This window comes from Orbicella franksi, chromosome 9 (assembly GCF_964199315.1).
Source record: "Orbicella franksi chromosome 9, jaOrbFran1.1, whole genome shotgun sequence".
Taxonomy (NCBI): domain Eukaryota; kingdom Metazoa; phylum Cnidaria; class Anthozoa; order Scleractinia; family Merulinidae; genus Orbicella; species Orbicella franksi.
This window is the reverse complement of record NC_138153.1, coordinates 12,198,934-12,226,363: the sequence shown is the minus strand read 5'-3', so window position 1 is coordinate 12,226,363 and position 27,430 is coordinate 12,198,934. Positions and strand designations below refer to the sequence as shown.

Below are 27,430 nucleotides of genomic sequence, written 5' to 3'. Positions count from 1 at the left end.
GATTCTAAACTTTTCGGAGTAATGGTGTCCCTTAAAGAGACGGTGATTTTGTTTGTTTGTTCGTTACTTAATTGTTACTGGAATTTTAAAAGAAAATTACAAAACGGTCTTGATCTCTCAGCTGAAAGTTCGAGACGCTCGAGATCGATCTTTACAATTATGATCACACTACCAATAAAAAAACAGCTACTCGCTGTACACAACTGCACTAAATAAATTTAAAAGAAATTAAATTACAAAACGGTCTTGATCTCTCAGCTGAAAGCTCGTGACGTTCAAGATCGATCTTTATCATTATGATCACACGGCTAATAAAAAAACAGCTACTGACAGCGCACAACTGCACTAAATAAAGCCTGCGTGAAAACTGAGGTTATTTCCTTCTCTATTCTATCCTTAACACGTTTTCTATCCTGAATATACTAATTTTTTAATGTACGCCTTTCTTTCATCATGACCAATATCGAAAACTTAAACCTAGAGAGCGTTGATCTAGACTTTTTCCGCACATCTATAACTGATTTTCTGTTCTCTCAAAAACAACCGTAAATTACCTTTTGTCGAAGAATTGCATTACCCATGCCACCATTGGACCTGTAAAAAAGTAAAGCAAGCAAACCTTAGTTAAATAACAATTCAACTATTAGGACTAAAACATGCTGACAGTTAGATCTTTGACGTCTTGTGACCTCTTGTGCATAGAACGATTAGCGCACGACAACTTATAAGCGATAAATCAAACTGACGCACAAAAAACAACCACACTTTCCACGCTCGTAAAATAACTCACTTGGCATAACTAATTTATGACAAAGTCATTTTAAACTTACTAAGTCTGATCAACTTAATTTGGCGTGAAAGGTTTTGCACCTAGATAACCATTTCTAAGTAACAACCGTAATGCTCGGCTAACTGAGAAACGTCTCGTAGTAGAAACAAACGAGAAGTTTGCGACACGAATAGGACACGAGAGAAGTGCGCGACTCGCGTGGAAAAACTCGAGAATCAAATGAGCACACGACAGCCAATTCATGTTTTCTTTTTGCCTTTGGTTGCTTGCGCACGAGTGTAATAATTCTAGGAAATTAACTGGAGATCTATGTTGCTTGACTAACTAAAATCTTAGAGTTTCGATTTAAATAAAACTTACGTAGTTTCGCTGCGTCCTTGCCGAGTATGAATCAAAACGAACAGAATCGCCAAGAACATCAGAGGCAACTTCATAGTGGAGTAGTGATTCGCGCTTGTGTTTCTTCGATCGTTGCAACCGCGTTATGATAGAACATTTGTTTGTGCGCGTTCCTTATATACTTATGGCTTTACTAAGCATAACAAAAGAGCAAGTTTTCTTTTCTTAATAAATCATCCCACGCGAGACGAGGTGCGACTTTTCTGCACAATTGTAGAGGTGATATTTTTTTGAAACAAAAAGGTGTGAAACAAAACCATGATTATCATTGTCAATTTGTTGTTTGTAAAGTTAAGATAACACGGTGATTTTCATGAAGCCATTTGAAAAAAAAAATCTTGTTTAAAGCTTATCTATAAGTTATAAGTTTGTTAAAAGTAATCTTTTTCAGAAAGGTAATCTCATTCTCATCATATATAGAATAGTTTATATGTCAGATTGGGTCAGTTTCTGGTTTAAGTCATATTCTGTCTTAAAAGTGTTTTGTTGGCGTATTCTACAGAACGAAGAGAAAAAAATTAACTGATAAACAAATTCATTAATTGTTTAAGCACGCGAACGTAAGTAAAAAAAGTTTACACATGACAGCAATTGTTATGACATTTTTTGTACACATATCAGTGTTTCCAGAATGCAGAGGTGAGATTTGTTTGCTCACAATGTATGCATGATACGTTTTTGAGCTCTTGTTTCTTTTCCTCAAAATGCGATCATAAACCGTTTTTCTGCTCTATTTCAGACTGAGTAATATTAGAAAACAAGGTAATCCAGCTCTTGTCATATCCAAATATTTTGTGTGGTCAAGCTTGTTATCTTGTTGCACGCCTCACAAAAAGAAACAATGATAAACATGCTCATTATTTGAACACGCGAACTCGGAAAAAAAAAAAAAAAAAAAAAAAAAAAAAAAAAAAAAAAAAACACGCGCGAATCAAGTCGAGTCTCTGATAGGTGCTGTCCACACTTAGAGAAATTTGAAGACGGAGGTTTCAGTCTTAACACGCATCAAATGTTTTCAGTACACACTACACCGACGAAATTTAAAAACGCAACAATCATAGGTCATTTTGAATTTACCTTTAGGAAAACGCGGCAAGCAAACCACGTGATTATCTTGACGTCATTGTTTCCAAAAAGCTCCGTTTGCAAAATATTTTCCGTCCTGACACCAAAACGCAATACCAGCGTTTTTCAAATTCCTCCGGTTTAAAGAGCGTTCTCGAAAAGCTCGGTTTTCGTGACGGATCATTGTAACGTGGATGGTAGGGCTAACCGGAGAAATAAAGCTGCGTTTTCAAATTCTCCGGCGTAGTGTGGACAGGCCTAAACCGTTGTTCTGCTCTACTTCAGATAGTAATATTAGAAAACAGTAATCTTTTTATTGTCATAAACAATAACAGTTTGTGTGGGCAAACTTGCATACTTGTTGCCCGCCTTGCAAAAAGAAACAACGACAAAGAAAATCATTACTTGAACACGCAAAAGGAAAAAAAAAACACGCGCGCCTTAAGTCTCTGATACCGTTGATTTAGTTAGACAGGTGGCGTAACATTTCTTGAAACACTTTTATTAAAAAAAAAAAAGAAAGAAAGAAAAACAGCATTGGGAGCGTAAACTGTCTGAACTAAGTGACATGCAATTTGCTGGTACACAAAAGAGGTGAGATTTTTGCGCTAATTACGCGGAGTAATAACAATGCCGTTATGGATTTGACCGCGAAACTTTTTTCACCTTTGTTTCCATTACTGAGTTGTTTAGGTGACATTTTTCCACTTTCAATTTTAGGGAACCATTTGTGCCGTCGTGTTCAAACAAATGCGCAGGAACTGAAGATGGAGAATTTATAAAAAGCGCGATGATCATGTTTCCAAAGACTTGCAGGTTATTAATTAACAGTGTTTAACGCAAGTTGCATGTTATGACTTCTAATGCCTTTCAATAATCTTCTTTATGAATGATCAATAAGATCTTAGAGAATCATGTTCATTCGTAGTCTGTGCGAGCGGATGTCCCTTGTTTATGGTTCATTTGTTTGCAGGTTATTTCGTTTACGTAAACTGGACAAAAGCCGGCATTTGAAAAAGTAGAGTGACGCCCCTTCCACACTACTCCAAACGAATTTGAAAACGGAGCCTTCACTCTAGAAGCGCATCAATGATTTCCATCCACTATACCGATCATTTTGGATTTGTGTCTGGGGAAAACTCGGTCAGGGAAATCATACGATTATTGTGATGTCATCGTTTTGGAAAAGTTCCGTTTTTAAAATGTTTTCCGTCCACATGGAAACGAAAAGCCGGCGTTTTCAAATTTCCCCGGATTAAAGAGCGTTTTTGAAAAAAAAATAAAGCTTCCGTTTTCTTGACGGATTAGTGTGGACGGTTGGACTAACCCTAGAAATAGACCTCCGTTTTCAAATTCGGGGCAATGTGAACGGGTTACATTACATTTGCTGGCACATCGTTGGATAGAAAAAATACATTCGTCCCCGGGTGGGCTTGAACCACCAACCTTTCGGTTAACAGCCGAACGCGCTAACCGATTGCGCCACGGAGACTCTTATTGGATAACATTGGTCAAATTAATAACAAAATTATTTCGAGACAACTCGAAACTAATTTCGTTAGAAAGCAAGAGGGTAGTAATTTATGGAGGTTTTCCGAGTTAGTCCTTCGAATTCTTAGATGGGTCATCCTTGGGTCGGTGCCCCTCTCTCTCGCCCCATCATAAACTCAAAGAAGCCCCCACCGGAGCAGAGAGCTAACCACCGGATAATTTAATTTAATTTACTTCCCCCCGTTTTTCCTGTCTTCGCCAACTCCTTGAGTCAAACTATTTTCAGGAGTGGTTATCTCTCTCAAGTTATTTTTCTAAAGCAAGTAGAGTGAAACTGCACAGTAGTTATTTTTCACACTGAGCAATTTAGTCACCGACTTTTATATGATAGGTAAAATTATTCTCTTCTTTGTTGATAGTGCGGGCTACAATACTGAACTTTATTGTATAAACACCAGCGAAATACCAGGATTTTTCCTTTTACCAGGAGCCCATTTCCTGCTTTTACTAAAAAATCTTCATCTTCATCGCGCCCAGTGAAGATACTATTTTTATCTTTCACACTGTGAAGATATCATTCCGTCCATTCCTTTTTGATAACATTTCTCTTTTGTCCCTTTAAACTACACTTAAATTTGTTGATGCGTGATCGAAACATCTTCGGATCTTCTTCGGTCGTCTTCGGCAATCTTCGTAAAATGTTCGGAAATGTTCGGAAGTGTTCGTTTGGCCTTCGGAGAACAATTTCGGAAAGTTGTAGGAAATTTTCGGAAAATCGTCAAAAACGTCGTCATTAGTATGTTTATATAATAAACAGAATATTACATGTCCGCTCGTGGATACGAATTTTATCTTCTCGTGTTCAACTCAATATCTCACTCGTTCGCTGCGCTCCCTCGTAAGATATCGAGTTGAAATCTCGAAGATAAAATTCGTACCCACGCGCGGGCATGTAATATCCTCTATATTAACTCTTCCCGGCGTTTTCTATTAGCGACAGTCATTTAATAACTCGGCTGCATTTCTCGCTCACTATTCGATCGTAGAATCTAAAGACTGAACTACAAAAGTGTTCTTCAAGTTTTGCTTTTTTTTCTTTCGGAAAACATCCTCATTACACACAAGTTGTGAGTGAATGCTTCACGGAGCATAACCTACATTTAACAGTACCGCACCACACGAACTTACATCCACGTTTGACTTGCTTGTAATGTTCTACTGTTTGGTGTCGCAGATTACAAGAGTTACAAGGAGATCTGCATTCTTCGGTGGATGCATTTTCACTTTGGCATGTCCTTCCCAACATTCTAGGGGAGCCGGCGGTCGCGTTCCTTCGGCACAGTAGTCTGGGGACGAGTCGAGGTAAACCAGCTTCTTTTCTTTTTTAGCCACCAGTCTGTCTCGGTTGTTGTCCCGTTTGTGAAGCTTGTTGTTCAAGAAGGATACTCGGACAGCTGCGTGGTATTTCTGTTTCAGTTCTAATCCAATGACGTTAAAAGGGGTCAGTTGCTTCCAGCCGGTTTTCAAATTGCAACTCCCTGTAACACCGTGACACTTGCATTCTTTTCTGAGACTCGCTCGAACAACCTGTTATGAGATGAGAAACACAAGATATAACAGAACATAATAACATGAAACTGAAAGTGACACCCCCAAAAAGTTAAGTGGCACTTGTAACAATATTGCTTACTGGATGACTAAATCAGTTCGATCGCCAGCCCAAAACAATTATATTCCCATTGTAAATTCTTGTTAAATCTTTTATACGTATCTTCACATAAGAACAAGGTGGATAGAAATCACGTCCCTTGTCCGCTTTCTGACAAACAATTGTAAATCTTCAACAACAACAACAACAAAAAACCTCCATAACCTGAAAAACCCCAGGCCTGCAAAACTTCGATGCTCTCCCCTCCATAATTGAACAATGCCTCTCCCCAGCTGAGTACTGATATGGCTGAATAATGATTTGCTCGGACCTTACAGTAACATATATATAAAACATGGATACTTGAACGAATTCGCGCACTGTTGAGTTTGAATTTATCTCGCATCCTACTTCTAAACGTTTAAAGCTTCTGTCGACAGAATAAAATTTCACTTCTTCCTCTTAAAGTGCACCTAACCCCCCCATTTTGATTAGAACACTTTGATTCACGTTAATTAACCGTCGTAGCGAATTTTTAAGTCTGGTATTGCGAGCGTCAACAAGTGTCGCGAACATAACATGACGCGAAAATTAAGTGACTCACAGTATGTTACTGTTGACATATATAGAGTCCCGCCGTTGCGTTTTTGTTAATTTTGACGTTATTGAACTTTTGATAAAGTCGGAGTACTATAGTCTAGGACATGTTAAAGTAACATGAAGGATGCAATTGCCGCCTTTGTGAATTTTAATAATAATCATGTATATAGCTTTTTTATCACATAAATTTTTCTTATTATTGTAATAGTTGTAGTTTTTTTTAGGTAGGTGTCCACAATTAGTAGAGGGGACGCTTCACCTCAGCTAAACATTTTAGACACGGTAATAAAGATTATTATTACTATTATTATTATTATTATTATTATTATTATTATTATCATAATGCTTCAGGGGCGTATTGGAAAGCTTAAGACATTTGATCAACCGGAAAAATCCAAGATATTTGCTAAGCTTGTGCTCGAAGGACAAATCAATTCAGCGCTGCGTTTCCTTAGCGAAGCATCAACAGGGGGCGTGCTGGAGCTAACGGATGACGTCATGGGCCAGTTGAAAGAGAAACATCCAAATCCACAACCAACAACGTTGGGCTCACTTCTCTTCGGGCCGATTAATGATGATATCCCTGAATCGGTGTACTCAGTGATAAATGGTGAGATGATAAGGGAGGCTACGTTAAGAACAAAGGGATCAGGGGGACCATGCGGGGTTGACGCTAATGGTTCTAGAAGAATGACGGCTTGCAAATCCTTTAAACAGTCGTCTACAAAATTATGCGAGGCGATAGCCACAATGACAAGGACTCTATGTACAACTTATATCGACCCTGCAACCATAGAGCCACTGGTGGCAAGCCGATTGATTCCCCTGGATAAAGGTGAAGGTGCAGTGAGGCCTATAGGGGTCGGCGAGGTGACACGAAGGATTATTGGAAAGTGTGTAATGAACGTTCTAAGGGAGACGTGGTTGAGGCGAGTGGTTCACTCCAGCTATGCGCAGGTCAAAAGTCCGGCAGCGAGGCTGCTATACATGCTATGCATGCCATATTTGAAGAAGATGACACGGACGCGGTACTGCTCATCGATGCTTCTAATGCATTCAATGCACTTAACAGAGCAACTTCACTGCATAATATCCGGGTTCTCTGCCCTATAATTGCAGCATGTGCCATCAATACTTACAGGAAGTCGGCACGCTTGTTTATTACCGGCGGCAAAGACATCATGTCAGCTGAAGGAACAACAGAGGGTGACCCACTTGCTATGGCCCTCTCGCCTTAAGTGTGCAGCCGCTGATCACAAGCCTGCAGGCGGCGTCCAGTACTAAACAGTGCTGGTTTGCTGACGATGCCTGTGGAGCTGGCTCTGCACTGGAAATCAAGAAATGGTGGGATGTCCTCAACAGCCTTGGCCCAGTCTTTGGCTATTTTCCCAACCCCAAGAAATGTTGGATTATCTCAAAGCCAGATAAAGAGGCAAGCGTGAAAGAAGTGTTCAAGGACACGACTGTCAATGTGACGGTAGAGGGACAAAAACATCTGGGTGCGGTGATAGGTTCACGGGAATATCTAGAGGAATACGTTAGCGAGAAGGTGACCAACTGGGTCAGCGAGATTACCAAGCTGGCAGAGTTTGCTCTTTCTCAGCCTCAAGCGTGTTATGCTGCTTACACCTTTGGCCTCAAGCACCGATGGACCTATTTTTTGAGAACTTTGCCTGATATTCAAGAATTATTGGAGCCTTTGGAGAATGCCATATCTAAGGTGCTCATCCCTGCAATTACGGAGCATAGGTGCACTCGGCTGGACAGGGACATTCTAGCACTGCCAGTCCGTCTAGGGGGGCTTGGTATGACAAACCCGTGTCTTGACGCAAATCTTGAGCAATCCTCCTCCGTCAAAGTTACCATCCCGCTGGTCCAACAGATCGTGGCTCAATCCCATCAGATGCCGGATGATTCTTTGGTCAAGCCACTACAACAGGCAATGAGGAGGGAGAGAGCAACGGTGCTCCAAGACAGGGCAGAGCATATCAGAGGGGTAGCCCCACAGAAAGTCCAACGGGCACTTGACCTTGCTGCGGAAAAAGGGTCATCTGTTTGGCTGACGGTACTCCCCCTTCGTGAAATGGGTTTCAATCTATTTAAGAGAGAGTTCCGCGATGCAATCAAACTGCGCTACGATTGGCCGGTTGATGATATCCCCTCCACCTGTGTATGCGGTGATGCTTTTACAGTGGACCACGCAATGATATGCAAGAGAGGTGGGTTCGTTACCCAACGTCACAATGAGCTGAGGGACTTAGAAGCCGAACTCCTAAATATGGTTTGTACCGATGTTGAGATTGAGCCTGTCCTGCAAGACATCTCGGGTGAACAGCTGGGAAGAGGTTCTAATCGAGCTCCAGATTCGAGATTAGATATTCATGCGCGCGGGTTCTGGGAGAACCAACGATCAGCATTCTTTGACGTGAAGGTTTGTCACCCTAATGCTGATTCGTATAGGGACCTAGAGCTCCAACAGATATACCGCAATCATGACAACGAGAAGAAGCGCCTTTACGCGAGGAGGGTTTTGGATATCGAACAAGGAACTTTTACACCCCTTATTTTCACGTCAACAGGCGGCATGGGAAACGAGTGCTTGCAATACCATTCCAGACTGACGCAACTGATCTCCATCAAGAAAGGAGAACATTATGCTAAAACCTCCTGTATAAGAGCAAGGACATCCTTCGCTTTACTAAGATCCGCACTAATCTGCCTAAGAGGTCCAAGAGCTAGAAGGAAAGCCTTTTGTGACTTTAAGAACATTGATATTGACGTTGAAACCCAGGAGGGAGCCATTATGTAAACACTGTTGAAATAGGTTTTAATAGTTTATTTCTTTTACTTACTTTTACCTCGTATATACCAATTTGTATGGAATATGTTAATTAATGTTATGATGATGATAGTAGTATTAGTATTAGTTGTAGTAACCATGATATCATGATTAGATACGGAAACATGTTTTACAGGTTTAACAGACATCAAATTATGTAAATATTATAGCATTTTGTAAAGCTTAGCTCTAGTTTTTGTCACAATAAACACTCCTTTTTCTTTTATTATTATTATTATTATTATTATTATTAATGTTATGATGATGATAGTAGTATTAGTATATATATTTTGTAACGTTTCTCTAATTACACTGGAGTATGTTCACTATGTATGGTTCATGTTAACTGTAGAAGTATTTTAGGCGTGAATCCCTAAGGGGCTAGTAGGCTATTTAAGAATTTGTAAGTTATGCAAGAGCCACTCGAAGGCATCTCTTTCAACTTTGCTTTTGCTGTTATGTCGTCGGATACTGAATCAGCGAGCGTTCCCGCTTCGATCGCGCAATCCTTCACTGAGGGAGATCCTGTTCATAAGACTGCTTCACGAACATTGTTTCCTCGTCTTTTGGACGTTACGTTTGATCAGAGGTTCGCTGCATTCAAACGCGATCTCGACAAGAAACAAGCTGCCACTCAGTCTCAACTGTAGAGGCTAACTGAAAACGGTATCCAAGGCTTCGAGTTCTTTTAATTCTAAAGTACAATACGAGTCTAGCAACTCTCTGCTTGATGCAACAGACGGGACCGTTAAGACCATCTCAAAAGGAAACCTTTCAACAGCCAAGCTATTTCGTTCCGTGGACAAGAACCCCGCTGTTTGGGTAGCAGTGCAAGTACGAGTCGGACGAACTCGCCGAAGATTCAGAGGAAGAGGAAAAAGTTCTGATCAGCCGAAAGACGAGCGCTAGCTAAGATCCGGGAGAAAAAGCGGAAAAATGCGTCTAGCTGGCCAACTCTACAGCTACCCGCTCTACATCCAGTGAAGCTCCATCTCCTTATGGTCTGTCCACTGGCAATTATTTTTCTTCTAATCAGCCTTTTTGTTTTTTCCGCATGCAGTCCTTTCGTGGACGTCAGCCTCAACTAGCAGACAAGTGTTTCAGCTGCGGCCAAAGAAGCCTCTGAGCAAATCCATCTTCCTGCCCAAGCCGTTTTAGAGGAGCCGCTGCAGCCCCTCCAAGCAGTAAAAATACATACTTATGGCAAATACCAAGCTGCATTGAAGAGAATGGGATAAGATGAGTATATAATTTATTCAATATAATCAAATGATTGGGAGACTTTGAACCAGTTGAACTTATTGATAATTTTGTTGAACCATGTGATTCAAGGTTTTTCGGAAGTCTTGGAAAGACAATTTACTCTAAGGGGCTGAAAAATTTCTGTAGCTGTTCATTTATCGTTCGCGTAAATTTTGGATATGTCAACTGCGTCCATTACTTTTGACTTTGTCATGACAACCACAAACTTCGTATAGGTTTGGACAAAAATCAACTTTTTCGACATACTTGTGTATTTTTTTTTCAGCTTTGTTCATCATTTTGCTGAATTTTACCAAATTGTACATTTCATAAGCATTCTGGCTTCATAAGTATTCTAGATTATTTTTTGACTTTTTTAAGAAAATAGTAAAATCCAAGATGACGGATCCAAGATGGCGGATCAAATGAGGTTATGCTATTTCACAGCCAAAAATTATGTCATTTTATAGAGCAAGCTCAGGGCTTTCTATTTAATGAATGTAAATTTATTTTCTGTGCCTTAATAGAACGAAAACCCAAGGAGGGGGTTTCATCCCCCTTGTGCCACGATGGAGGCATTAGTTCGAGGGTTAACGATTGTATTAGCCCTGATGACTGACTGAATGAATAAAAGACTGATTATCAGGACGGAACGCATTATATTTAAGTTAAAGGCAACCTTAAGGTTAATGTAGAGTTTTGAAATCATATAAGTGCTTCTTCCTTTATTCGCGTTACTATTTTTGTTGGGTATCAGATTCTCTTTATTTACATTCTACCCTCAGCTCAGTTTTCTAATAATCACTCAGCCATCCAGTCCAGTATAGTGATTTGTCGAGCAGGCTATTTCTGATCTTCTGGCCACAGGTTCAGTGGTCGAGTGCGCGCGTGCTCCTGCTGTGGTTAACCCGTTGTCAGTTTCCATACAGTTAGAGTTCTGGAAGAATAATGTTTCTTATCTCAATTCCAGTGTTTTGCAGACGTTGCTCGCAGACTATCTCGTATTGTATACTCGGATGTTAGCTCTACTGGATTGGCTGCTTTCATTGCCATTGGTAACATGCCTGTTTTCGCGCAAAAACTGAGATTCTACGTAGACGAATACCAGATCGAGTACCACGTGGAGAGAACTCCACTGTGTTTGTTTTGCTTTGAAAAGTTTGCACTTCTTCTTTCAGGGTTCTCTGTTAAATGGTTTACTGACAACCAAACTGTACCTTTGATCGTCGATTCTGGTAGTATGAAACTGTGTTCGCTTCAACTCGCCGGTGATATATTTGATACCGCCAAAGAAAGTAATATCAAAATCGAGGCTGAGTTGATACCTTGTTCGGCTGATTACTTATGCAAGATCGTCGATTGATGACTGGTCAGTTAAAGATAGCTATTTTCATGAAGTAACCTCTTATTGGGGTCCCTGTTCAATTGATTACTTTCCCAGTTAAAAAAAAAAAAAAAATTCAAGTTTTCCCAGTTTCTATTCGAATATTCCCTAGCATTTAGTTGGGTAGGAGAAACCTGTTGGCTGGTGCCACCTGTTTCGTTGGTTAAAAATGTCATCCGCCACATATGTTTTTGTCAATAGAACTGGTTACTCTTTATTGGCCTTTCAGATCCCTTTTGGTCTTTTTTGGTGGATCGTAGGTGGGGTTTCAGATCTTTTGTTATTGATTTTCTCTTCGTTGAGAACGGTAAAGATGTTTATCTCCATGGGGCAAATAACAGTTCCCTTTTGGCTCGGAGAATTTTAGTTGCTTGTCGGGGCTGTACAGTACAGTATCCAGTAGAACCTGTCTATGGAGAAGTCATGCCGCGCGGTCACGATTACGCTGTTTTAGGCCGTTGGGCCATGTCATCTTTGTGCGGGACTGCCCGTTTATCATGTGTTGATCTTAGGTGATTGCACTGTTTTAGGCCATTGGGCCATGTCATTTTTGTACGGGACTGCCCGTTTATCATGTGTTGATCTTAAGTGATTGCACTGTTTTAGGCCGTTGGACCATGTCATCTTTCTGCGGGACTGCCCCTTTATCACGTGTTGATCTTAGGTGATCACACTGTTTAAGGCCGTTGAGCCATGCCGTTTTTGTGCAGGACTGCCAGTATATAGTGTGCTGAATGCAAGATTTAGGCCTCTGGGCCTTCCTTATGTTCTGATCTGCGTGTTGTTGCTTTTTTGTTTTTTCTAATTGTTCTCACATTTCTTTTGTTATCTTTCAAGTCTACAAAGTGGATGTGTGTTTACTTCAAAGGTTGCCCACTCAAGAGATCCAGACGGCTTCGCAACTCAAAGGAAGGTCTTCCCTTGCGTTCCTCTAAAGCAAAGGCCCCTTCAAACAACAGAGCGTTATTCAAGTGACTTTCAAACATTTAGAGAATGGTCTTCGCGCTTTGAGGAAGTCGCTTGTTTGCCGTCTGATGAGACGTCATTTGCTCCTTATTTGGAGTATTTTGCTGCAGCAGAGTTCCCTCTACTCCACACTTGAGTCTGTCTGTTATGGCATAAATTGGGCACACCATCGGTATGGCTTTCCGATTTGTGATTTCACTTGTGATAGAAGTGTTCTCGAGGCGGCTAAAATTGAGCTTGCAAAACCTGTTCCCATAAAAAGGGGGGCGCTGTTACTTCCGAGATGATTTTGAGGATATATAATGGGTTTGAGCGCCCCAAGGCTAATCCCTCTAATCATCGCTTAGCTGCAATTTGCGTGACTGCCTAATCGGCTTTTCTCCGCGTCAACGAGTTAGCTAGCCTTCGTTGTTGTGACGTTAGTTTTTGCGATGCATTTGTCAGAATTTATACATGTGAGAGCAAAACAGATGTTTATTATATTTAATTTTTAGTTTTAATTTTATGAATTTATCTTCTTCAAAGATAGAGCAAATTTTGCTCTCAAAAAATTCGTAGTAAAATAAAGTTTTAGACTTGGCATGCGTTTGCGGAACTAGGATATCTTATACACTTGTTTGATCTACATAGCTTAAGAACAGGGGCCGCTAAGGAGCAGGCATCAGCAATCTACACTCTTTATGTCACGGCAGATGGGAGACTGATCGAGCCAAGGACGGTCAGCTACGGCTATATTACGATAAGTTAGAATCTTTACTTTCAGTTTCTTGAAGTTTGCACACTTAGATTCCTTTGTTCTCTTTCTTTATTTTCGAAAGCGGGCATCAATAAACGAGATGCCCGCCCCTGATGCTGTGTTTGTGTTTATTAAGATTAGTTACAAAATATTTTATAATCGTTTCAGGGTGATTAGAGTATAAATATATTTTGTAACGTTTCTCTAATTACACTGGAGTATGTTCACTATGTATGGTTCATGTTGACTGTAGAAGTATTTTAGGCGTGAATCCCTAAGGGGCTAGTAGGCTATTTAAGAATTTGTAAGTTATGCAAGAGCCACTCGAAGGCATCTCTTTCAACTTTGCTTTTTAATTTTTCTGTTTATTCACTGCTGTATTTTCTTTATGATGATGTAACGCTCGCTGTATCCTGCATCAATAAACGAGATGCCCGCCCCTGATGCTGTGTTTGTGTTTATTAAGATTAGTTACAAAATATTTTATAATCGTTTCAGGGTGATTAGAGTATAATAGTTGTAGTAACCATGATATCATGATTAGATACGGAAACATGTTTTACAGGTTTAACAGACATCAAATTATGTAAATATTATAGCATTTTGTAAAGCTTAGCTCTAGTTTTTGTCACAATAAACACTCCTTTTTCTTTGTTTATTTTTATTATTATTATTATTATTATTGCCGAGAAAATAAATTGTGTGTTACTCACTAAGCCAACGACACGGAAGATTTCAGGCAAAAATTTCTTTCACAAATTCATACCATGTTCTTATCGAGGTCATTTCCTCGAAGCGTTCAAACAAAATTGTGCATTTTTTTAACAACCAAGAACAGAGCCACACTGACAGTAATGGGAGTATTTTATTTTCAATTTCCAACGTCCCTCATCTTACATGATAACAATTTTAAGCTCACATGTCACTCGGGAGGAACAAGCACCTGAGTTTTATGCGCAGAATCCCGGCTTTTGAAAGGAGTTGCTAAGTAACGTAACGCATCGTGATGACGTCACAATCTTCGTATGTGCTCGTGTTTGTTTTTGACATGTCGGAAACCGTTCGTGTGATTTTCGTAGATAGCTCATAGTTGGCACTTGCACCTCCTGCTAAAGAACATGTGAAAATATTTAAACGTTATTGCGCCCAAACAAATTAAATACTTGTTCCTGCAATCAATGACAGTAAATAGCATTTTAATATTGCGGTTCTAACATTTTAAATCAATTGATTTTACGTAAGCTTAAACTGACGAAATTCCCTTAAGTCCATTATTGGGGCCTTCACAAAACGCTGCCAATGACCCAAACAACAGCTTAGAAGGAAACTGTACCCGAAGCAAAAAAAGACGACAATGAATTGCAAAGCCAGTCGTGAAGAATCCCTTTACAGGCAGAACATTTTCCTGAAATTTTCGAGTTCTTTCGTTGATGATGTTTCGTTTCTGTTAAAACCGAATTAGGAATCAGAATAGACCATAGTCGTATTCCCGGTATTGGACTGGAACTAGTTTGCAACTGAGGCTAATGCGGGGAGTCTTTTCAAATGTAAATGACGTAAATCTCTTTTTAATGATATTCCCCGCATGAGCCTCCATTGCAAGCTAGTTCCAGTCCAATACCGAGAATACGAATATGGACTATTACCTACCAGTCATTTTCGGTCAGAATTTTCAACGATGTTTCTAAGCAACGAAGAATTCGTGACCGTGCGTTCGATGTTGTGATTGGAGAATAATATACGGAGAATCGTCGAGTATTCCGACGACAAATAACCCGACACCTGCTCCGTAGTGGGATTCTTCAATGAACGATTAAATCGAAGTATAGTTAAATACGAGAACTGTTGTCTTGAAATTTCCGAGGACTATAAACAAATGCGTGGAAAATTGTAAACAAATAACACTAATTTGATACGATCAATAATATTATAAAAATTTTCAAACCTACAATAAATTTTTATCTTATCTCTGAAAAATTCCATGTTCCATTATCCGACCTGTTACCATTTTCAACCTCGTTGCACAAAAACGAAAACCAACCAAGTATCTTAAATTCAAATGTGACGATTCATTGAATAGGCAATTTGAGGGATTTTTCCCCTTCTTATTCGCCTCCTCGAAATCCATTCGAAACCACGAAAAGCATTAAACTAACCAATTCATAGCGGACTTTCTAACATCTATGCCAAAAAAAAAAAATACTTTTAAAAATTCCGTTATTTTCCGTCGCTAAACTTGATGAACAATTGCGATTAAGGATGAAAATCGAAACAAATAAATATTTGGAATTTCTTTATAATTCACTGGTTTCCGAACCGCCCAACATATTTGGCAAAATTAATAACTACTAAATGTCAATTGAACCGAATTAAACTTATATACAGTGTACATAGGGCAAATAGAAATGCTAGACAACTACAGCAGATCCAAAGGTGCTGCATAACAAAACTAACTCGAAAAGCGAACAGAACAACCTGTGACCTGTGAAAAAAGGTTTCAGCTAAAAGGAGCTATGTCACCGTTTTCGCATCTTGAAAAGTCAAGCCTAAGTTTTTCAACTTCATTGTTTGTAATCCGTGATAATCTTCTTTATCCTTAACCATCCATGTTCCTTTATGGTTTACTGGTATCTCTTTGTTGTTTCTCTATCTTACTAAACTACTATTTTCAGTTTCCTTCAATTTAATGACAATTTTGTACGTGGCCTAAATAACCCAAAATGCTGTGACTAAGCTCCTTCAACTGTATGTAAGGTTACTTTTGTATTTCTGCGTTTCTACACGCCCCAGAAAACCCGAGTATACAAATAACAAATTTCTATCAGGGAAATCTTCCAACATACCGGTGCATACACGATTGCGTTTTAAATCTTTTATAATTCTCTCTCAATAGTTTTCAGCTATTTTTCTTCCATGTACACGTATCTTCAATTCATAAATGCGCTGCCCATGTCTAAATTATTTGAGGTCATATTATCCACTGTTTACTGACAAATATGTGTTTTTTACTGTGTATACTGCACATGTTACTAGCAAAATAAAATGTAAATCTAAACGAAAACTCCAATCAAGGTACTTAAAATAACTTATTTCAAATTAACATTAACAATGTGATGTCTCTTTCATGGTTTTAACTCTGGGTTAGAACAGAGTTTGCTTAAATGGAGAAAAGAAGACAGAAGAAATTATTTTGTTTCTCTGTAGCTGTCATCAAGGAGTCAATTTGGACTTCACTCAGTGTTTGTACTTGTACTTACGAAGAATGCTGTTGTATTTGTATTAATACTTTGAACCTGAACAGCTGTATTGTTGACAATTTAATTCATGCACTCGCCTTCCACAAGATCTTCAATTTTTGGCCTAAATTTGCCGCTTTGGATCAATGCGCATCACAACATTGTTGCACAACGGTCCGTCAGCAGACCTGAATGGAAAATGATTGTGCAAAATTTCCGCAGATCTTCTTTTCTCTTAACTTAAAAGCAAGGAGTGAAAGGAATGCAAGACTCTTGAATTTTAGTCTATTGCAATATTTAAGTCAATTAACATATCTTGTCTGCACGTTTCAAATATCCCTACAACCACTAGAACTACACTTATGGTGTGATAGAGCCATGGTTATATATATTGTTATTAAGGGAACAAGCTGGCTCATCTTGCTAAGGCTGAAATCCTACTAAGGTATGGCCCCAAACAAACTACTTACACTATAAACTCATACATGTTGGTTAATTGACATTACCTCTGAATACTACACAATAATTGATGAAAATCACCCATACATTGGATTTCAGCATCTCAGGAGAATGCTGCTTGGTGACTACAAGTACATTAGCGCGAGTGCATTGCTATAAACAGCACTATATTGTTAGTGGTTAAAGTGCCAATATTGGTACTATGCTGCCCTACAATACCAGCCCAACACTGTGACACAGAAGTGGAACACCACTTATCGCCACCCATCCAACACACAGATATGTCACATAGTTGACGACATATTCCATGTTCCACTTTGGGTTACCATCTTCAGAATCAGGCTGTGACTTCTTGCTTTGTTTCTTTCCCTGTGTAAAAAAAAGGTAAAGTATGAAGTTTTCTTTTAGACAAAATATCAACACCTTTTTAACATTGATCAACACAGTATTGGTTTGTGGTACAGGGTGTTCAATAAAACACTACTGAAATAAAACTACATAAATAAAATAAAATTAAATACAGTACCCTTGCCTAGTACTTTTTTTTTAATGTAACATTTACCTACATTGCAATTTTGTGATTTAAGAGGGGTAATATTTGATGACACCTAAGTTTTGCAAACTAACATGTAAGAAATCTTAACTGAAATTTTTTTTATCAACAAAGCCAATTGTTTTATTTGTGATTTCAAATGTTTACAACTGAAAAACCGAAAAACCACAAAACAATGATGACAGAAAAACTCTGAGCATGGCTGGCCATGCAATACATATGAAATACAAGATATTACATCAAAAACTCTCCTCATTTGATAAATGCCATTAAAATTTCTCCACTGCTGCAGAATTCTTACCTTGTAAAACACCGGAGGGAGTTTGAAGGAAGGACTGTACAATCTGGTACTTGAGTCGTAATTAACCTTCTTGATCTCAAAGCACTCCAGGTCCATCACTCGGAAAAGGTTTTTCAACAAACTTCTGAACACAATTTTACAGAGCAGCCTGGTGAGCAACACGAGTGCATACCCTTGAAGAAAAAAGGACATTGCAATGATACTATACTTATTATCATTATAATAATACACATGAAAAAATTACTCGATTCTGATTGGCTAAGAGCAGTGCAGTTCAAGTGTAACATCAGTGCAAAAAGTGTACCATCAGTGCAAAAAGTGTAACCCAGTGCAAATTACACATCAAAATTCTGGATTACGATTGACTGAAAGACAATAGGAACTTTTCTAAGAAAATGATATCACGTAAAATGATGACGAAAATTTTGGGCTGAAACTTTGAAAAAAGTTTTCTCAAATGAGAAAAAATGGCTTCAAGAAAGATCTTCCGGCACTTCCTCCACGCGAATTTTTTCATGTTTATATTATTAATAGGTAATCATACGGTTTTTCTCGTTCAATTTGGAATTAATTTGCATTTGTGAGTTTTTCAAAAAGCTGAAATTACACTCGCCGAAGTGGCTCGTGCAATTTCAGCTTTTTGAAAAACTCACTCGTGCAAATTAATTTCAAATTGAACTCGAAACCGTATGATTACCTGTACTAATAAAGTAGTCAAGAACATTGAAAGGGCATTTTTGTGAGTCACAAACAAAATGATTTTTTTCAAGTGCAGTGCAAAATAACTGTTTTTCTAATGGGTGATATTGAACCACAACATCTACACCTACCAAGTAACAGACGCAGAGTAGAAACCCAAATCAAGGTGAAATAGGAAACGTCATCTACATAATAAACAAAACAGCGACAAATTGAGCATGATTATCTCATAGTATCAAAAGTTACACAGTATCTTAAAAACCTAGTATGTGGTTCACGAAACATTTCAGTGGAAACACAAGGTAAACACATACCCGTATCAAGGTCCAGGACTGCTTTGTAAATTGGCGACTGTCTTGGGGATGTGGCTTTGCCGATTACAAAACCAACCGTGACAGCGATCATTGAAACCTGAGAATAAAAGGAAAAAGTATTTTGCCATTTTCCCTCAAAAAACTGCTTAACTTGTTCATTGCTTTGCATTCACAAATTTAAACAGGTACTGTCAGACTACAACATGCATAACAAGTTATTAGATGGCTTGAATGTCGAATTTTGAATATTCAGACAGTCTTTATGGGAATTTAATCTCCAACCTCAGTCCTTCCATATTGACCTCGCTATTGCTCTGCCAATACGGTAAGGTCTCGGTTTGAATTTTCCTGTAAAGACGTAACTCTCGGTTAGTTAATACATAGTTATTACTCAGTTTCATACATACTGTTTCAACCAGCGACTTTGTGCGGGGCTCTGGGCGAGGGTGAACAAACAGCAATAACAAGGAATAAACAATGGCTTGAAGAACAACTGTTAGTGGGAATGAAAAAAAAAAAAAAACTTGTCAAGACCAATATTAACTTTTTTTACTGTTTAGACTAGTACTTGCCAAACAGAGGACAATGCACCTGAGAGCTAACTAATGTATGCACTACTGACTAAAATTCTCAAACAATGTACAGTTGGACCCCTCCTTATAGACCTTTACAAATCACTTGGTCCACGAGACACAGTTGTATTACCAGTAATCTTCATGTAATACAGATATTGCAGTATTTATGTGAACATTCAGGTCAATCTGCCCCTTTGGTAGCTAACAAAAAGGGTTGGTTACAAGTAATTTTTTTCAAAGACAAGGGTCAATCTCAGTTTGTTTGTGATCTCATCCTGAAATCAAGTTGTGACAACGTGAATGCGTGAAAGACTTGCAGTGGAGTATTCTTGATAACTTTAGCTTGGTGTTTAGGATTCAATTCAAATTATATAAATCTCATACAAAAATCTATACTCATTATGGATAAGAGTAGATATTCAAACACTGTCACCATTATGACTTCCTTAAAGTGTTAAAACTTGATGAACTACGTAGTTTGAGACAATTTTAGAAATAATCAAGGGCTCACCATTATCCCCAAAGCTGATGTATCTATCCAAGATGGAGTCAATCTTTATCCAGTAAGCCAGAATAAAACATCCCACAATTCCCCCAACGACGATATCTGCTGGACTGTGGACACCCAAATACAGCCGACTAAACATCACTGAGACGGACCCTGCGAAAAAATTAAGAGAGCATACATGTAGGACAGTTTACTACGATTATCAGTTGAGTAAGGCGGACGAAAGTTTGGTCACCAAGTTTTAACGTAAAAATCGTGTTGTTGTCACGAGCAACTGGCTCCGTATCCATTGGCAACTTGTCGGCCTTTGACGTCAATTGATAGGAAAGCGCGCGAAATTGTAGGCGACGCAACAGGCGACCAACGGCTGTTGATATTGTTACCAACGGAAACGAGGTAAGTTGCCCGTGACAACAACACGATTTTACGTTAAAACTTGGTGACCAAACTTTCGTCCCGCCTTACTCAACTGATAATCGTAGTACTTGATTGGGTAGTCACACACTTTCGACTTGGAAAAACACAACTTTATGAAATGAGCACTTGGGAAATTATCCTCAAGGCAATAATTTAGTTAGTTAACAATAAATAAAGATCTTTTTAGAATAGCTAAAAATTCTGCCTCTAGGACAGTCAAGCAATTTTAGAAGAGCTACAAAGAGTTATTTGAAACATAAGCAGACATTCTAAGGGACATTCAGAGGCACAAAAAGAGGTTGGCACACATACATGTAAGGGCCGGGACACCTTGTGAGACATGAAGCAGGCACATGCTGCAGTCACAGCTTTCCTGTCCATTTTTGCAAAGGAGTTTTGTTGCAGGGACAACAAAATCATGTTACATGAGATTCAGTTGGTTTGAATTTGTGCATCATGAAGCAGGGACAAAATGACCTCAGTTTTCCTTGTTGCATCGTGTGCACTGCTCTTGCAAACAGTCCCTACTTTACCAACAAAGAGATGAACCAATATCTCCTTCCTGAGCACCAGTTAGCTTAACATCCCTGTGAACACCTGCCCTATGCTTACACACAAAGGGGCTTGTCTCTCCTTTACATCCATGCAACATGTCCCCTAGTGTGTGCTGCCCTTAAAGGAGTAGTCAAACATCCACTAATTAAAAGTTATCTTCCAAAATTAAACAACATAAAACACCAAATACATGTTGTACTTACAAGTTACAATAAATACAAAGAGCACTGTAAATCCCCACTGAGGCATAGAAAAGTGTATGTAAGAGTAAAACCAAATATACCTGCAATTCAAAGAGAAGAAAAACAATCAACAACAGTTCCAATTATTTAACACATGAATGGACAAAACACAAATGAACATTTATTCACTCTACATGTAAAGAAAGTATATCCATACTAAGCAATATTAATTCATAACACATACCAGGGAATAAGTACACCCAAAACTGCATGGTGACTAGGAAGACCCCTGAGAAAAAGACAAGATACATACAGAATATTAGTATCACAGTATAGCTAAAAGGAAAATGCCACTTAAGCAATGTGCTTGCAAATGTACATGTAGCAACAGCTTACTGTAGACTGAATGAGGGACTGATAAGGAGTCACCAACTAGAACACAGAATCATGCAGCCTTACAATGTATACATGAAAACATGTGCATACTTGAGAAGAGGCAACTGACGATGATGATGAGCATGATGATGACAATGATAATAATATTTTTTTTTAAATATGATATTAAAACAAAAGCAATGATAATGATGATGATGAGCCTGAGGGGTCATTATGGTCTAGATGTATAGCTCAAGAAACAGTCTTCAGTCTCCTTTTTACCTACCAAGTTTGGGAAGCATTTTCCAGGGAAACTATTGGTGGGTTCGATGGCCGAGGAAGGCAAAGGATGTCCTGTAATATTGACATATTACGTTATTAAAGAAAATTTGTTTAAGAAAACACTCATTGAAGCATTCATAAGTTCTATTCAACCACTTGGGTTACATGTATTATACCAGTGAAAACTAAGTGATCATAACATAAATTTGCAGTTCCAGTCCTAACAAGTTAAGGATAACGATTCTAGGAGCAGAGGAAAAAGAAGATATCGTACAACCAGGTTAATCAGAGGCACGTGCCAAATGTTGGAGTGAGACATGTCTATGAATGCAGGCCTGCTCCCTTTGAATTGCAACTAGCTCGGCAAAATCACCATTTATGAAAGACATCAAATTTTTATTCCCTAAAGAAGAAAAATTTGGTACTACAATGTAGATGCAAATGAAAAATAAACATTTTGGCTTCAAAACTTCAGATTAAAACAGGGAGAGTGATAATACCACAAACTTCACTGAGCTTGCAATGTAGTAAAGAACAAAATTAAATATTGTAATACTGTATATATGATGACTATTTAATTACAAGCAGGACCTGTCCTCACAAGTAACTCCTTCCATGTGATCCCAAGGGGAGGGAGGAATACAAACTACACAGGTATGAGGGACAGAGTTGGATTTCAACGTGGACCGTGATACTAATACAAGCCTGCAAATAACAGTCGGTCATCGCAGAATTGTCCGGTAAATTTGAGGTTTTGACAGGTAAAAGCTTAGCCTGGTCAAACACTCTGACCGGGCATTTCTGCTAAAGTGAAAAATATTTTCACTGAAAATTTGTGGCCGAATATGGTACAAGTTATTTTGTTATACTGCCACACAATACTACACAAAAAAGCTTTGTTATCGGATTTGTTTTTATTCCAATTCTGAGAATTTTATCACGCACAGTGCATCATCTCAAATGTTATGTCGAATTGTAAACACATCATATCAGCACCACTATTCCTACCTGTTAATTTAAATATGCATTTTGCAGTGGCATTGTGAAAGATCGTGAAGCCCCATTTAGTCTGAAATACGTTCGTCTGAAAAACTACTTAAAACTGAGGTCTTACGTAATTACTCATTGTTTGTTACCACCAAATGTTGTGGAATTAATTTTCAGTCGTAATACATTGACCCCATTAAAATATGATGGAAATTGAATACAGGGCCCAAATTCTCACGTTTCCTTTATCTGAATGCAATCACTTTCAAAAACTTTAAAACCTCTAAAACGTAACCAAATGTTTTTCTAGTCTGTATTATCAAAAATCAGTTTAATTTTTAACTCTTTATAGTTTTTTTTACGTCTGTCAGTGTGGTTGAAATATAGTTTCCGTACCACAGACATGTTTTTGTGAAAAGCGTGAATGTACAAATTAGTCACGCTTTATAGTTACGAACACCTCCAATTCCACATTTTAAATAATTACGCAAATTTTTCATTCAATTGACCCTGAAAACTTTCAGAGGAAACTTGCTTTCAAAAAAAGTCAATTTTCAAGTCTATGAATGTTATTGTGAGGTTTTATACTGACAAGCTGTCCACGTGGGAGATTTTTTCATCGCTTTTCCCGTTTTCCTTAGATGTCGTGGTAAACTTGTTACGTTGGAAACGCTTGTGTGACTAGGGGTATAAACGTTTGTAAATTTGTCAATTTTCAACAGGTAAAATAATACCAGACGTAATGTGAAGTTCCCCTTGCTGGTGCTAGTAGTGATTTTACACTCAGTTGACTTTTAAGCTATTTGAATTTGCAACCAATATCTTGACAAAGAGTCTACACTGAAATATCAAATGTCTCAAATGTCTCTTTTTAATTTCTAACCACAAACAATTTTTTTTGTCTGACCAGACTGGCTTTTTGTCAGGTCAAAACTTGTCCTTGTCTTGACAAATGACCTGCCTATAGACAAAAATTATTTGCAGGCTTGCTAATATTGTAGCATAATTACCTTAAGGAATCCAGCAGTGTAAAACCCGACACCCATCAGCAGGCATAACAATCTCCCAAGTTTGGCATCAACAATCCTATCAAAAGAAACATGACATACATGTAATATGAACCTTTCACAATTCTGATAAACTAGTACAGATAGATACCTGTAGTTGAACAACCTACTAGGTTGCTTGGCGTAGAAGGACATAGCTTAAAAATTAAAATATTTGGAAATGCTGTGTTTAAAGTAACAACAAAGACACACAGTAAAGCATGTGAGGATTGATTACTGTCACTGCAAATTTTATTCCTTTTGATCTCAAAGATACTTAAGTTCAAAACTGAACAAAAACTGCTCATTTTATTTTGCAAAGTACAGGCCTGGGTTTTTCAAAAGGTGGATAATGGTATCCACCGGATAAATCACTCTCCAGTGGATAGTGTGGTTCCTTTTTTAACATGCATCCTCTGGATAATGACCTATCTGGTGGATAGTGTTGTCCAGCCTTTGAACAACTGCTGCCAGATCTATGTAAAGAATGCGATTTAAGTACAGCTCAACAGCCTGTATTTGATTGATCTAACACGAGGGCTAGGCATTCATAGGCAAAAGCTATGTACCTTGCAAATGGCAATACTAGAATACTGTAGTTCATGAGCACACGTGCATTGTTGAGTTATACATGTACAGGCATGCAGAAATTTTTAAGAACAGGAGAGAAGTAACTGCACAGCTAGAAGTACAAGATGTAGCCAAGTGTTTCTTGTACATGTACTTCTCATGATCGTGTTCTTAAAAAATTCATAATGGTTTCTAAATATAACCTTGACGATGCATGAGGTGCAAGTTGACTACCAGTATTTCTTTTGAATGTTCAAGAAATTCACTGAGTTCAAACTAACGACACACGTAAGCCTGGTATATATGTAACTTGATAAAGCATACAGTCTTGCGATGAGGCCATGAGCTTTGTCCAGCTATAGCAAAAATGAATTGACCAATTCAAGTCATTTAAGCCAAGAGTCCTGGATTATCTGAGAGTCACCTGAGTACAGACCGAATCTCCTGTTCTCCAGTATGGGTCAGTAAATCACTGGATTTCACACTTATTTTGGCCAGTTTTGGGACATTTTTCATGACGTCTGATGCATTTAAGTGGTTGAATTAGCAGAACTCATCAATATATAATATGCTTTATTGGTTTAGTAAGAGGCAGAATGGACGTTCTCCTGGATTTTGATTTTTTCAGGATGGCATAGATCACTGCCTGGTGCATGCAATTCCCTGAACATTCTACCTAATGATAAAATAAGGTTTACCTACCAAAGTATAAAAACACCCATGATTATATAAAAGTCTTCTGTGCCAAAAAAGCTGTTTATCTTCATTATCTTTGTCCATAGCGGGGTACGTCTTCGCTGTTAAGGCAAAAATAGACATCAAAAAATTGGTGAGAAACTGTGCTGTATAAAATCTAACAAGAGGCATACAGAATCAAAGAATCAAACCTTGAAACTGAAAACTGAAAAGTACAAAATAGTCTTACTAAAACATAGTCTTTCAAAGATCACAAATTAAAATAATAAATTAATTCCTGCAAGAAAGTATCAGAATAATTCTGCTATATTGGAAACTAGAGGGGAATGAAAAAATTGGTGTTTTAAAAAGTGGAAATTTCAGATAAATTCTTCTCATAAACTAGTGTTTTCTGCATACGAGGGGGGGCATTGTGGCAATATATTGCCTATTCTACTCCTGTATAAGTTCCTAGGCCAAAATAGAGTAAAGGTTACAGTGTAAGCTCTGTTCATGAATATTCTGCTCAGTAACTTAAATACTAAGAAACTCTATCTGAGCTCATTAGTTACCTTATAATTTGTTATGTTGCAAAATCTATGCCTGAGTTGTTACTGATTATTCCTGACAGACTTTGCATTAGAATCTTGTTCACACATTTGGCGTAAGGGATTATACATAAGGAAGTTTGCTAAATTGTAAGTCAGACTGTCTTCAAGATTTCTAATTTTTGTTTTTTTTTTTTGGTTCTAAAATAAATTACAGATATCTTTTGGATGAAGTATTCAGATCAAATCCTGCTTGAAAATTCCTTATCCTGAGCTCTGGATTACTACAGAAATGTTTTTCAGATACGGTTTTTTTGCCAAGGTAACCTTTACCAACAAAACTCATCCAAAACATATTGATAGTATTGAATAGGACAAACAAATTAGAGACTCCCTTGTTGTTTAAAAAAAATAAATAAAAAATAAAGGTAGAAGGAAGGTGATCTTACGATCAATTTTGGCATAATATTTTCACTTTTCAGCATACACACCTGTTTCAACATTTTGTTAATTAGTATTTGCAGTACCCATCAGTAAACTGTCAGTCCGTTATACTAAAATCACCAAACTGTCAATAACAATGTCACTGACTTCAAATACATTGCATGTACCCATTTCCGAAGACCACATTTCACGAAGTTCATGAAAAATATGAACATACATATTATTTCAAAGTAGAAATGTTTCAATTTTGGGGTGTATAACTAAAGAGAGTAAACATATAACTACCATGGAAAATTAAAAGAACACAACAAAAAACATATCATTTTAAAAACTGTGGGATAAGCTTTGATAAAGAAACCAATATCAAAAATATAAACAATAATTTGTCAGCTGTTATGCATGCAAGTCTGGCGAGGGACGTGTTGAGTTTTTAAATAGCTAAAAATCTTCTCCATCACACAACAGGCAACTTAGCAGAAACATACAAGGCACAACACAATTATTGTAAATTGACCACGGTTTATCAATCGCTTCTGATCAAAAATAGAAGAAGAAGAAAAAAAATATTTATCTTTAGAACTGCGTGCGTCAAGCTGTTTGCAACGTAAAACTACCAACATCAAGAAATGAAATAAAATATCAGTGGAAATTTTCTGCCCTTTGATTCCTCGAGGATAACACATGATTTTTTCTTGTGCGACAGAAGGCAGTCAATTTTAGCGTATCAGTTAATTAATTCTTCGAGAACGTTCCACATTCGCATTCTATATGTTTTAGACCCACTTTGCTAAATTCATCTCACGTAGAAAAAAAATAAACTAAACAAAAGAATTTGTACTTTGCTCCGCTTGTCATCACCCCCGGCTTCCTAAATATATCAAATTGTGCCTCGAAATTGAATTTGTTTTATCGATTGCGAAATCGAATGACCATTAAAAATCAAATCAAAACACGTACCCGTTACGTTCACACGCTATACGGCGCCCAAAAAATAAATCGCATCGATATCGAACCCATATCCCCTAAATACAGCGAAGGAAAGCGGTATTAACTCAAAAAGAGGAAAGAAATGCTCATGAAACATATGGCGAAGCCAGGAAAGTAAAAAGCCGGATGGTTTACAATATCTGTGCGCTGCAAATTAAAAAGGCAAAAATTTACCTGAAGAGCAACCAGAGGCGGGGTTCCAATCAGTATAGAGCTGAGAAGACGATGTCGAAGCCATCTTCCAACAGGTCCAAGCTTGTCTATAGTTGAATTAAAGAGTAATAAAACCATAAATCAAAAGATCACCTATTGAATGGGGAAAACTTGGCGGTGAGCCCGTACAAAAGTACACCAACATCGCAAAAGCGGGCGGGACGACAGCAATGGAAATCACGCCAAAAAGACCCCACAGAACACAGAAACCACCGGAAAAAGTTAGCATGAACTAACCTATTGGTGCTGAAACATAAGTTTCGCCGTCATCTTCAGATTCACTAACATTTTTCACACATGTTTCATCGTCATCACAAAACAAAGAACTGCTATCGTCGGCCATA

At 38.1% G+C, this 27,430-nt stretch overlaps 1 protein-coding gene, 1 non-coding gene and 1 pseudogene across 2 annotated transcripts; 1 reads left to right on the top strand and 2 right to left on the bottom strand.

The window, feature by feature from the left end:
- Window positions 1-3,672: 3,672 nt before the first annotated feature.
- Window positions 3,673-3,746, bottom strand: Trnan-guu (transfer RNA asparagine (anticodon GUU)). Its single transcript has one exon. It is a non-coding gene; the product is annotated as a tRNA-Asn (tRNA).
- A 2,665-nt stretch (window positions 3,747-6,411) lies between these two features.
- Window positions 6,412-8,835, top strand: LOC145496974 (uncharacterized; annotated as a pseudogene).
- A 5,177-nt stretch (window positions 8,836-14,012) lies between these two features.
- LOC145496579 (sphingosine-1-phosphate phosphatase 2-like) lies at window positions 14,013-27,429 on the bottom strand. Its single transcript, XM_081476286.1, has 13 exons — window positions 27,324-27,429; window positions 27,048-27,133; window positions 24,922-25,016; window positions 23,614-23,689; window positions 21,621-21,688; window positions 21,204-21,248; window positions 20,981-21,060; window positions 19,809-19,958; window positions 19,130-19,215; window positions 18,723-18,819; window positions 18,540-18,593; window positions 17,710-17,882; window positions 14,013-17,224 (listed from the first exon to the last, which is right to left on the bottom strand). The coding sequence occupies exons 1-13, from the start codon at window positions 27,427-27,429 to the stop codon at window positions 17,066-17,068; spliced, it is 1,275 nt and encodes a 424-aa protein (XP_081332412.1). The 3' UTR covers window positions 14,013-17,065.
- Between the last annotated feature and the right edge of the window lies 1 nt (window position 27,430).